Source organism: Oncorhynchus tshawytscha, linkage group LG29, assembly GCF_018296145.1.
Source record: "Oncorhynchus tshawytscha isolate Ot180627B linkage group LG29, Otsh_v2.0, whole genome shotgun sequence".
In the NCBI taxonomy this organism is placed as follows: Eukaryota; Metazoa; Chordata; class Actinopteri; order Salmoniformes; family Salmonidae; genus Oncorhynchus; species Oncorhynchus tshawytscha.
In genome coordinates, this window is record NC_056457.1 from 16,823,463 (window position 1) to 16,836,027 (window position 12,565).

Below are 12,565 nucleotides of genomic sequence, written 5' to 3' on the forward strand. Positions count from 1 at the left end.
GTTAAATAAAGGTGAAATAAAGAAATAAAATTTTTGTCTTGACCATTCACCCTCTGAACGGCACACAAACACAATCCACGTCTCAAATCGTCTGAAGGCTTAAAAATCCTTCTTTAACCCATCTCCTCCCTTTCATCTACACTGATTGAAGTAACATCAATAAGGGATAATAGACTGACCAGGTGAAAGCTATGTTATGGAAAGAGCATGTCTTCTTAATGTTTTGTGCACTCAGTGCATGTATTATGTGTGGTGTGACATGCGCTGCTAATGAGTAATTTTGTAGGAGTTATTTTCAAATGCCACCATGCAGCTATCAGGAGATTGGTTCACGTCAGGCAGCTTTTGAGTGTCAATAGAGGCAGGCAGTATTGACTGGAATCTACTAGCCAAGTCTATTAAACATTCAATGGGTGCATCTCAGTCTCAAGCTGCTTCTTCTCCTTGTCGCCTCTCCTTAACCTGCATTGAGCTGTAAAACACTGCAAGGTGAAAGCAATATGGTGGAGAATGCCTACACAAGCTACAGTATTTGCTATCACCAATCCAGTTAATCTACATCCATGTAAATGAGGAAATGTAATTTACACTATCGAGACACCGCCCACGTCTGTGGAATTTCTTTCTTTACTGTGCGGCTGTTGTTACGGTTATTTTATTCAAGCCTTTACCCTTTCTGTATGGACAAGTCTTCAGCTTGGCCTGAGCTCCAACACCACAGTGAAATGTCTGCGTAGCGGCGAGACCGTGGTGCGGGGGTGTAGGCAGCATAGTTTGCGATTCAGCCCATCGATTTCCTCATTTTTGCTATTGACCCTTTTGCTCCGAGAGGCCTTGGGAGCTCCCCAGCGTCTCCACACGTAAAACAAAGAGGATAGAGCGGTGTGCACATCATTAGCTATTGTAAAACACCAGGGATTATGGTGGAGGAAACCTTCAGACTACATAGCTCTCCTACAATGAGAACGAGGCCCTATAGTGGAGTTGCACGAAGGCTGCTTCTCGGAAAAGTACTGCACCTCATACAACACTGGTACAATGGGTATTATGCATCGAAAGCACATTATGTAAAACGTTTTAGATACAGTATGTCAGTATACTGCATCATAGTAACATTCTATAATGTTCAACCCATGGGGTAAATAAATGTCATTTATGCTAGAATTTGCAACAGCATTCAGACACTTGTAAATCCTCGATTCGCATGGCAGGGGATCGACGCTCACATTCTTTTACCCATGAATGCTCAGCTCTGAAATGAACAGCATCTTTCCTCTTGAGAAGAATTTATCTTTACACTACTCTGTACTTCATGTGCGTCGAGAGAGAGGGCAGATAGAAAGAACAAATAAGAGGATCTGAACTATCCACCCCATTAAACTAGAATGCGGCAGCCAACTGAGCATCGGGGGGGAGAGACAGCCCATTTCCATCACCAGTTTGTGTTTGGCCCCTTTGGTTTCAAGTGGGCTTGCCGAGAGTAGGTGCCCATAATTGTCTGTGTCACAAAAATCAATGAGGGGCAAATAGATAGTGTATAAGCCTAACTGAGCACTGCCTGCCTAGACATCTTTAAAACACTTCACTATCAATGTTGCCTCAAATTAGATATTGGGGCCAGGAGAGCCAATGGTAGAGAGATCGATACCAAAGGATTCAATTCTAATGGTGGACCAATAAAAACCTTCAAACTATTGAAAGATCTATATCTAATTATGATAAAGACATATCTCAGTATGTTAATTTTATTTCACCTTTATTTAACCAGGTAGGCTACTTGAGAACAAGTTCTCATTTACAACTGCGACCTGGCCAAGATAAAGCATAGCACTGTAAACAGACAGCAACACAGGAGTAAACAATAAACAAGTCAATAACACAGTATAATTTTTTTATTTTTAAATTTAAAAAAAGAGTCTATATACATTGTGTGCAAAAGGCATGAGGAGGTAGGCGAATAATTACAAGACATTTTGTAGATGACATTGCTGAAGTCGAGGATCGGTAGGATAGTCAGTTTTACTAGGGTAAGTTTGGAGGCGTGAGTGAAGGATGCTTTGTTGCGAAATAGAAAGCCGATTCTAGATTTGATTTTGGATTGGATATGTTTGATATGAGTCTGGAAGGAGAGTTTGCAGTCTAGCCAGACACCTAGGTACTTATAGATGTCCACATGTTCTAGGTCGGAACCATCCAGGGTGGTGATGCTAGTCGGGCGTGCGGGTGCAGGCAGCGAATGGTTGAAAAGCATGCATTTGGTTTTACTAGCGTTTAAGAGCAGTTGGAGACCACGGAAGGAGTGTTGTATGGCATTGAAGCTTGTTTGGAGGTTAGATAGCACAGTGTCCAAGGAAGGGCCAGAAGTATACAGAATGGTGTCGTCTGCGTAGAGGTGGATCAGGGAATCGCCTGCAGCAAGAGCAACATCATTGATATATACAGAGAAAAGAGTCGACCCGAGAATTGAACCCTGTGGCACCACCATAGAGACTGCCAGAGGACCGGACAACATGCCCTCCGATTTGACACACTGAACTCTGTCTGCAAAATAGTTGGAGAACCAGGCAAGGGAGTCATTAGAAAAACCGAGGCTACTGAGTCTGCCGATAAGAATATGTTGATTGACAGAGTCGAAAGCCTTGGCCAGGTCGATGAAGACGGCTGCACAGTACTGTCTTTTATCGATGGCGGTTATGATTTCATTTAGTACCTTTAGCGTGGCTGAGGTGCACCTGTGACCGGCTCGGAAACCAGATTGCACAGAGGAGAAGGTACGGTGGGATTCGAGATGGTCAGTGGTCTGTTTGTTGACTTGGCTTTCGAAGACCTTAGATAGGCACGGCAGGATGGATATAGGTCTGTAACAGTTTGGGTTTAGGGTGTCTCCCCCTTTGAAGAGGGGGATGACCGCGGCAGCTTTCCAGTCCTTGTGGATCTCAGATGATATGAAAGAGGTTGAACAGGCTGGTAATAGGGGTTGCGACAATGGCGGCGGATAGTTTCAGAAATAGAGGGTCCAGATTGTCAAGCACAGCTGATTTGTACGGGTCCAGGTTTTGCAGCTCTTTCAGAACATCTGCTATCTGGATTTGGGTAAAGGAGAAGCTGGGGAGGCTTGGGCGAGTAGCTGCGGGGGGGTGGAGCTGTTGGCCGAGGTTGGAGTAGCCAGGAGGAAGGCATGGCCAGCCGTTGAGAAATGCTTGTTGAAGTTTTCGATTATTATGGATTTATCGGTGGTGACCATGTTACCTAGCCTCAGTGCAGTGGGCAGCTGGGAGGAGGTGCTCATGTTCTCCATGGACCTTAGTGTCCCAGAACTTTTTGGAGTTAGAGCTATAGGATGCAAATTTCTGCTTGAAAAAGCTGGCCTTTTCTTTCCTGACTGACTGCGTGTATTGGTGCCTGACTTCCTTGAACAGTTGCATATCGCGGGGACTATTCGCTGCTATTGCAGTCCGCCACAGAATGTTTTTGTGCTGATCGAGGGCAGTCAGGTCTGAGGAAGTTACTTTAAAGAAGTGAACCAGATTGGCAATGAGGCAGTGATCGCTGAGATCCTGATTGAAGACAGCGGAGGTGTATTTGGAGGGCCAGTTGGTCAGGATAACGTCTATGAGGGTGCCCTTGTTTACAGATTTAGGGTTGTACCTGGTGGGTTCCTTGATGATTTGTGTGAGATGGAGGGCATCTATCTTAGATTGTAGGACTGCCGAGGTGTTAAGCATATCCCAGTTTAGGTCACCTAACAGAACAAACTCTGAAGCTAGATGGGGGGGACAATCAATTCACAAATGGTGTCCAGGGCACAGCTGGGAGCTGAGGAGGTAGCAGGCGGCAACAGTGAGAGACTTATTTCTGGAGAGAGTCATTTTTAAAATTAGTTCGAACTGTTTGGGTATGGACCTGGAAAGTATGACATTACTTTGCAGGCTCTGTCTGCAGTAGACTGAAACTCCTCCCCCTTTGGCAGTTCTATCTTGATGGAAAATGTTATAGTTGGGTATGGAAATCTCAGAATTTAAGCCAGGATTCAGGGTTGGCAGAGTGTGCTAAAGCAGTGAGTAAAACAAACTTAGGGAGGAGGCTTCTGATGTTGACATGCATGAAACCAAGGCTTTTTCGATCACAGAAGTCAACAAATGAGGGTGCCTGGGGACATGCAGGGCCTGGGTTTACCTCCACATCACCCACGGAACAGCGGAGGAGTGTAATGAGGGTGCGGCTAAAGGCTATCAAAACTGGTCGCCTAGAGCGTTGGGGACAAAGAATAAAAGGAGCAGATTTCTGGGCGTGGTAGAATATATTCAGGGCATAATGCACAGACAGGGGTATGGTGGGGTGCGGGTACAGCGGAGGTAAGCCCAGGCACTGGGTGATAAGAGAGGTTGTATCTCTGGACATGCTGGTTGTAATGGGTGAGGTCACCGCATGTGTGGGAGGTGGGACAAAGGATATTGACATTTGAGAGAGACATACTGCGAGGCATAAAGTAATCACAGGTGTTGATTGGGAGAGCTAGCTAAAACAAACAGGTGAGACAACAGCAGCTAATCAGCTAACACAACAGCAGGTAAAATGGCGATGACTAGGCAGAGGGTCGGATTAACTACACACAGAGTCTGAGTTCTCGGCTGGGGCCGACAGATAAAAAATAAATAAACAGAGTGGAGTACCGTGATTAATGGACAGTCCAGTAGGCATCAGCTATGTAGCCAAGTGATCAGTGTCCAGGGGGCAGCAGTAGATGGAACAGGGGAGCCCCACTACGCTAGCGACACGGCGTTTAAAGTTAGTAGCGTCTGCTCCGACGGAGGCCGGATGAAGGCACAGCGGATGGAGTATTCGTCGGCAGACCAGTCGTGGTGGTGCGGCGGGGCGCCGTGTCGACAGAGAATCCAAGACAGATGGCGAAAGGGGCATTGTGGAATTTAGTTTGCTAACCGGGAGATGTGCCTGGCTCACGGCTAACTGGTGCTAGCTTCGTGGCAGTGGCGTTAGCCACTATATCCAATCGGTATGTACACAGATATTGTTGCTCAATTGGTAATGAGAAAGTTTTTATTTTATATTAGATAATTTAAGTGGGAGACTATTGACAGATGGCTTCCATACACAAGTACAACGAAGACTAGACAGCAATTATTTCTTCCTCTGTCAGAACAAATTATTTCTGATGGTGCCTCAAATAGACCCGACACTGCAGAGCAGAACAGTACAGAAAGTACCAGTTATTTAGCTCGAAATTACATGGTGGACACCAATTGTGTTGAATTATTTGAAGTACCCGAAAGTATTCATTGATAGCAAATCACCTCCAAGTAAATAACATCTGATTAATACCAGAGTGGTATAATATATAGCCGGATCAATGAGTTAGCCAGCTAGCTTTGATAAACAAACAGAAATTACTATTGATTTTATGGTTCATTAAGAAATCTAAACTTAGATGTGTTTTTGGTTGTTGAGTCAATTAGACCATGGCCATTTCAAGATGATCTATAAAAAAAACATTTGAATAAAAATAAAAACATTTCTGAATATTGATCCTGCTTTGTAGTATACCCCTCACAGGCAGCAATACACTAAAACAATGTTTTAAAATGTAGATAACAGTATGCTGGCCCAGACAGCATTTTTTGTACTTTCTACATGTTCACCAGCGAGGCCATAGGCTACATGCAGAGCTGTTCCTGGAGAGCTACTGTCCTATATTTTCTCACTCCGAACCATAATCTAGCACATCTGATGCTAATAATTAGCTGGTTGATAAGAGTATTCAGGTTAGTTACAACTGGGATTGGAGCTAAAAACCTACAGGTGGCTAGCTCTCTGGGAACAGGGTTGGAGAGCCCCGGGCTACAGGCTAGCCTTCAGCCAAAACTAAGTGTCTACTCCATTCTGTTTGATAGGAAGGTCTAATCCTCATGTACTGGCACACCAGAACCCCCCCAGCAGAAATGAAATACATGGCTCATTCCTTACACAGCCTGTGAATGTGAATCCAACACCACAAACAAAACCATGGTCTTACAGAAATGTATTTTATTCACACCACTTTGTACTCCAACTATGTTAGAACTTAACATAAGCTATCCTATGTTGATCGTTCATTCTTCGGTGCACACTATTAAAAAAAAGTCAATACATATGCATTAGAAATAATCAGAAGGGGGCACAGGCGATTCTGAAACAGGTCACTCCTTGCAGCCTCCTTTTTGACCACTTAAAAAGAACGAAACATTTTTAAACACAGCTCAGAGGGGCTTGGAAAAGACTAAGGTTTTGACGTTGGTAAAGCCTTTACATTTGAGAGAACAGAAGTCAATAAGTGATAATGGTAAATAGAGGAATATACTGAACACCACAAAACACAATACCATTGACAAAAAAAGTACCATTGACAAATGTGTTCTTCAAATTAGCATTTCATAGAAACAAAACAAAAATTCAAACTAGGCGTAAACAAATCGAATATATACATTGAGGTAAAAACACATTGGTCTTCAGGAGGTATTTTCTTTAGATTTGAATGACCTAATATCCTGTTAATTACACTTCATTTTTTCCCCAGCTTTTTTTGTTTATTTATAAATCAAGTGATGCATACATTGGAACACAATCACATGCAGCTCGTCATTCTAGGTGGAAAAATTACAGAAGAGAGAATAGTCTAACTTAGGCACCAAATAAAACACGATAAAGCTTTCTTTTACACAATGGTCTCACTACAGCAGCCACATAGAACCCATGGAGAGCACCACTATTGGCTTTTTATTTAGCATGCAGGACCCTTTTGTGACCCAAACCATTTCTTTCTTTCCCTTGGGCATTAATTGGCAGTCTAAAAATGTCTCCAGAATGATGATGCCTGTGCTTTCTGACACAACTGAGCCACAGTACTGCAAAAAAGGTCCAGATAGTAGCATAGATAGAGACCAGTAAAACGGTGCCCAAACAGGACAGGAGCAAAAAATGGAAAGCAAAGAAAGGGACCACGTTGACCCAAAAATTTGCATAACTATAAGAGGAACCCGTGTATTGTGGTTTTGCATGCCAACTGGGCATATGCATGACCTTTGAAGGAATTATGCAAATTGTGCTCCGGTTTGCGGCCTCTCTCGGGAAAGGTAGAGCCATTTGAGTTTATACATTCACGTCAGTTTAATCTCAGTGCTTGCATTTGTTTTTTTTTAGGGGGGCAAATATCATTTGCATATCTCCCTGGCCTCAAATAGATCACACAATAAATCAAATAATTAATTTAAAACATTAAATCAAATCAAAATAGCAACTATTAGTGTTGCTCCTTGCTTGGAGCAACAGTACTGTTTGTCAGTTTCTGTCTGAGCAGACTGCATATCCAGCAGTGCCCTCTACACCATTTGTCTGCCAGTGATAAAATTACCAGATCATATGGGTTTGGGTCACAAAAAGGGCACATACAGCAAACACCCACCCTTTCAACCCTCATAACTGGTGCAACAAAGATGGCCGCTGGCAGTCTGCTGCCTGGGACATCCTGGCTTGCCTCTCCTTTCTGTGTTTGGGTGGAAATAGATGAGCAGAAAGGAGGCACAGAAAAGTTTTTTTTTGGGGGGGAGGGATTGAAAAGGACACTGGTAGCACCTCAAGAGACCCCTAGGCAAACTAAATGCGCTTCGAGACCTAAAACCCCACTTTTCCACTCTAGACCACCCGAAAGCCGCGACTGTCGCCCTATTTTTATGATAAAACCAGAGGTGCAACGGTATGGTTGTTGTCGTTGTTTCTGTTAACTTGTAAGCTGGTATGGCCAGGAAAAATTACCTGCATATCACTGAGAGGGGAATACCTGGATATGTCATGTTTTTTTTTACACTTAATGTAAGAATAAGTCACCTTTGATTTTAGAAACGAAAAGAAAGGCTGCTGGTGATTTTAAGACAGAAATGTGTCCGGACACAGAATGAACGTTGGTCCAGTGTAGACAACGGAGGCATAGATAGTGAAGTAGTCAGCTGAACTGCTGCTGTTTGAGTGTTGTTGTTGTTATGTCCCAGAGAATGGAGTTGACCTTGCCACAAACACAAGCTCTAAGATCTAGCACTATGTACACGCACGGGGACCTAATTCAGCATGATGACGTTTCTGCTTTTTCCCCCTTCCATTTGTTCAACATGTGTCATAGCAGCGATATCTGTTATTCTCTTAATATTAGGGATAGCTTTCACTTCCTTTTTGTTCAAACTATTTTTGCTGACCATCTGTGCAGGACAGAGCTTCCAGCCAGATATACAAGATGTAGGATCTTAAAATTTGACCAGTTCGCTACAGCAGGAAAATAATCCTGCAGCAACAGGAAATGTGAGTTATTACGTGGATTATAAATAATGGACATTTTTGTAAGTGAAAATTACAAACTTCAGAAGTCTTTTTAAACCTCAAATACACAAGTTTAACATGTCCTGCTGATTTACAGGCATGTTTTCCTGCAACGGGGCGATCCAATTAAGGTCCTATATCAATAGTTGGATATATACACCATTTCCCGCCCTCTGTCCATTCATTTCCACTAACTTCAATCTTCCAAATGAACATTTTCAGTATGTAGCAGGGATCACTAAGATCACTATATGGCACAGCATACAATCAATCTCCAAGGTTCAACACAATGTAAAGATCTTCATTTCCTGAAGCCCACCTAATCAGAAATAATAAGAAAATGCTTAAAGGGCTACTTCAGCATTTCTCTACAGGATGAAGATTGACCTGATGCATCAGACAGACAGAGAGAGAGACAGAGATCCCAGCACTCACCCTTGGGGAACACCAATGGTGAATCATGTAGAGACAAAAACATCATGGCGCAGATCTAATAAGAGGCATGTGGGATATGTTATGTACATCCAATCGGGGCTCTCACAGAGCATCTCTGACCTCATCTTGGTTTCTGAACAGAGGCAGACATTTTGTAGCAGCACAGTGTCCCATAGATAAATACAATGCATCCAAACAGCAGACTGCTGTAGAGAAATCCAAAGGAATAATAAAAGAACAAAGACAACCTTATTGCCACACAGGTTCACGTGCAGTTAGGTCAGAAGAAGTGCACTTATTGCCAAACACTCATATCTTTTGGGGTTCTGTTTATTTTTTGTGACAATTGACAACACAGTATTTCATTTAAAAAAATATTATACTTTTTTCACACATGCTCCAATATGAGGTTTTGCTTAGTATGCTGAAATAGAGCAATAAGCTGCAGTGACATCAAGACTGTGGAAACTGAACATACCAAAACGAGCACTATCCAAATTGGTATAAATATGCAGCTTGCAGGTTTAGGTGTGTGGCAATAGGGCACCTTACAATACAAACAAAAACATACAATTGTTAAAGATGCACTATGCAGAAACCACTCTGCCACTTCCTGGATGCTAAAATTCTAATAGTTAGCCTAATTTTAGTTTGTGTGACCAAACAAGCAAGTATAGTTTAGAGAATCATTGTAACAAAACCACTGTGAAATTTTCCATAACCAAAAATAGTATATTTTCGGCTGTTTGAAGCTGGTGCACAAAACCAAAAGTAAAGCAAAAACGAAACTTAAAAACAGGAAGCACAGAAATAACACATAGAACAGATCTACCGATTCTTAGACTTGCTTTCAAATGAGAATGACAGATCTATAATTCACATTTCTATATGAATTTTGACGGGTCGCCCAAAAAGTTACATATTGCAACTTTAAATCTGGTGCGATATTTACTTTTTTTCTTTATATAGAATATTGACCCTACTTTGTAATAGTTATTATTTATCATCTTACTTTTCACAAAACAAAAGTAATCCAGCCTCTCTCCATTGGTCCCTTAAGATTTGCTAAGCTGAAATGTGAAGCAGTTTACATAATGTTACAGATCATTTTTATCCGTAAATGTACATTCTTGTAGTAGTAGAAAAAGTTGCACAAAAAAAGGGAAAACCTATGGCTTAGTAAATATCCATTTGCTATATTTAAATGAATGTACTTCACCTTGTTTTTCTTTAAAGAGACATTTAAAACAATAAATGTGTGCCGTCACACACTCTGAAACAACCCCCCAAAAGAGTAGAATCCAACAATGCATGTTTATAGGGCAACTTCAGTAATGCTTGCGCTGTTTTTTCTTTCTCCTTAAAGCCACTTTGGAGGTGACCTGTGTAGTCCTGTGGGTACTAGCCCCACTATCAGTCTGGTATTCAGTTTCTATAGTCCAGAGAGCTCTCCCATACAGCAGAGAGCGAGAGGGTAAAAATACATCCCTTGTTGCTGTTTTGATGAGGGTGGCTGGCAGCGGGGGGGAGAGGGGGGTGGGTAGATGGCACCAGAGAGGCGGTATTGTGGCTGCCCCTGGCAGTGTGGCGAGGCCACATGTGTCCTTTCATGTGCATAGGAGGAGGAACACTCCCTGCTGCTCCTACAGCTCTGGGAGGGCTTCTGTCAAGTCTCCATGTGATCTTACACACCCACCCACACCAACACCCACCCACCCATCCATCCACCCTCACACAGTAACTGACATGAGAGGGGAAGAAGGGGGGTAGGTTTAAAGCAGTGGCACTTTCAGGTTATCACCTGGCTCGGAAGGCATGATGGCGACTGTCGAGCTGTTGTTGTCATAGTAGTAGCAGAGCAGAGTATATAAAATAGATACATTTTATCTATATTGCATATGCCATAGCATGTTGGCCAAGACTGAATGAGCTCATGTCCATTCTGTTTGCAAACAAAAACCAATAAGTTAAACTGACCTGTAGACCCCCTGTACCGTGATACCTAGGGAGAAAAGAAAGAAATACTAAAAAAAGATGCAACATTTTCTGGAGAGATGAGTCCAACAGCACACCAGCATCTCTCCATGGAAAAAAACACAAATAATAACTCAATTAATATGCTCGTTTTTAAGTACCAGATGGTAAAAAAATAAACAAACTATAGTTCGTTCAGTCTTCTTCTTGGGCGGTTCTCGTCGAGTCCAAGCTACCTCGCCCAGTGGCAGAACATTTGTTGTTGGAATGGAGGCATTGTCACCTGAATGTTATGACCAGCAGTCATGCAACTTTAGGGTTTTTCTTATGGGTCGTTGTTTCCTTTCCTCTGGTTTCCGCAGAACAGCATTGAGAGATGGGTCTGTGGCAGGGTGGGACTACGTCGGTCTGTAATCACCCTGATAGGTAATTCACGAGCACTGGAGGAAGTGATCCCACCAATCTTGAGGACAGGGGGGGTTGGGTTTGCACTGGCAAACATCCCTCCACCAGATCCATCCATCACCTCCGTGACACAGGAAATAGATCCATGCGTCGGTCGGTGGGGCGACGAGGAAACGATGCCGGCATTTAGGGAGTGGTCGGGGGATATCAGAGTAAAACTTCACCGAGCCGCCTCTCAAACCAAGAGGAGAAACAGCGGGGCGAGAACTAATGATGGTAATAATAAAATAATAAGATTATGAATAATATAATAAGAGAAAGTGTGTCTACATCTTGATGCCCTCTGATTGGCTGAGCTGGGAAAGAGTCTTCTTGATGCGTAGCGCAGTGAGGCGGGCGGCTCCGTTGGCATACCAGCATTCCCTCATGATCTTAGCCATTACCCGCAGAGCCTGGAGGAAAGAGAGAAAAAAACGTCACTAAAGCAACGTGTTAGAACAGAGGTGTGTAGGAGTATTTATTATCATGACAATGATATTAGTAAACCGTGGTTTTGTATACCCAGCAGAACAGAGAGAGGCAATATACCAGTGTGCATCACACACATAGGGAGAGTTCCCACCCAACCCTCCTCACTGCACCCCGATCAAACGCGGAGGAGCCAGGGCCTTGATTCACAAAACACTTTTTGTTTAAGGAGAAACATAAATAGCGGAGGAATAGCAACTTTGAGGAATAGCAACTTTGCTTAACTATAGACTTTGCTTAACTATAGAAAGTACAGGGGGGGGAAAATGGCATTTAAGAAAAAATGTCTTCTTTAAGAAGGTTTTGTGAACCTGGGCCCCAGGGCTCTTAACCACTTACTGATGTTTTTATCGTTTCCACTGTTAGACTCCTGAGAGGCTTGGCTGTGGCCATTGGGTGTACAAGGTGACCCAATACCTACTTCAACAATAGCCCTGTTTTGCTCTCCTAAATTGAAAACCCTGGACCAATCTGATGCTCATTCTTCAAAAACTTGTTTAAAGGGATAGTTTGGGATTGTGGTAACGGTTCAAGATTGTGGCACCGAGCATACTAGGTGTACCCGAAGTCTTTGCGTGAAACTAGTTAGCATTTGCTTGCAAAATTACCTGCAACTTCCTGCATACTGGATGCAGAGACATAAAACCACAAGTTCATCCAACTCTAGGGAAGTAGGTTCATTGCCAAAATCCCCTTACCCTTAATTCCTTAAAAGGATAGTATGTTTTTTGGGGAGCTGGAATGAGACGCCGAATCATTTTGTTGCCAGCCTTGTAAACAGCATCTGTTTTCTGGCCATAATTTGTCTACATCTCTCAGAAACCTGTCGAGGACATAATCTTGGAGATTTCCACCAGTGCTT

The 12,565-nt window shown here is 42.9% G+C and overlaps 1 protein-coding gene across 3 annotated transcripts in view; it reads right to left on the reverse strand.

Moving 5' to 3' along the window:
- Positions 1-7,602: 7,602 nt before the first annotated feature.
- The window catches only part of tgfbr1b (transforming growth factor, beta receptor 1 b), a 57,748-nt gene continuing 52,785 nt past the window's right edge, over positions 7,603-12,565 (reverse strand). For all 3 annotated transcript variants that reach the window (XM_024392773.2, XM_042308602.1, XM_042308601.1), the window contains exon 9: positions 7,603-11,627. In XM_024392773.2, coding sequence (XP_024248541.1) covers positions 11,502-11,627 — 126 coding nt within the window. In that variant the 3' untranslated portion in view covers positions 7,603-11,501. The remainder of the gene's footprint in view (positions 11,628-12,565) is intronic.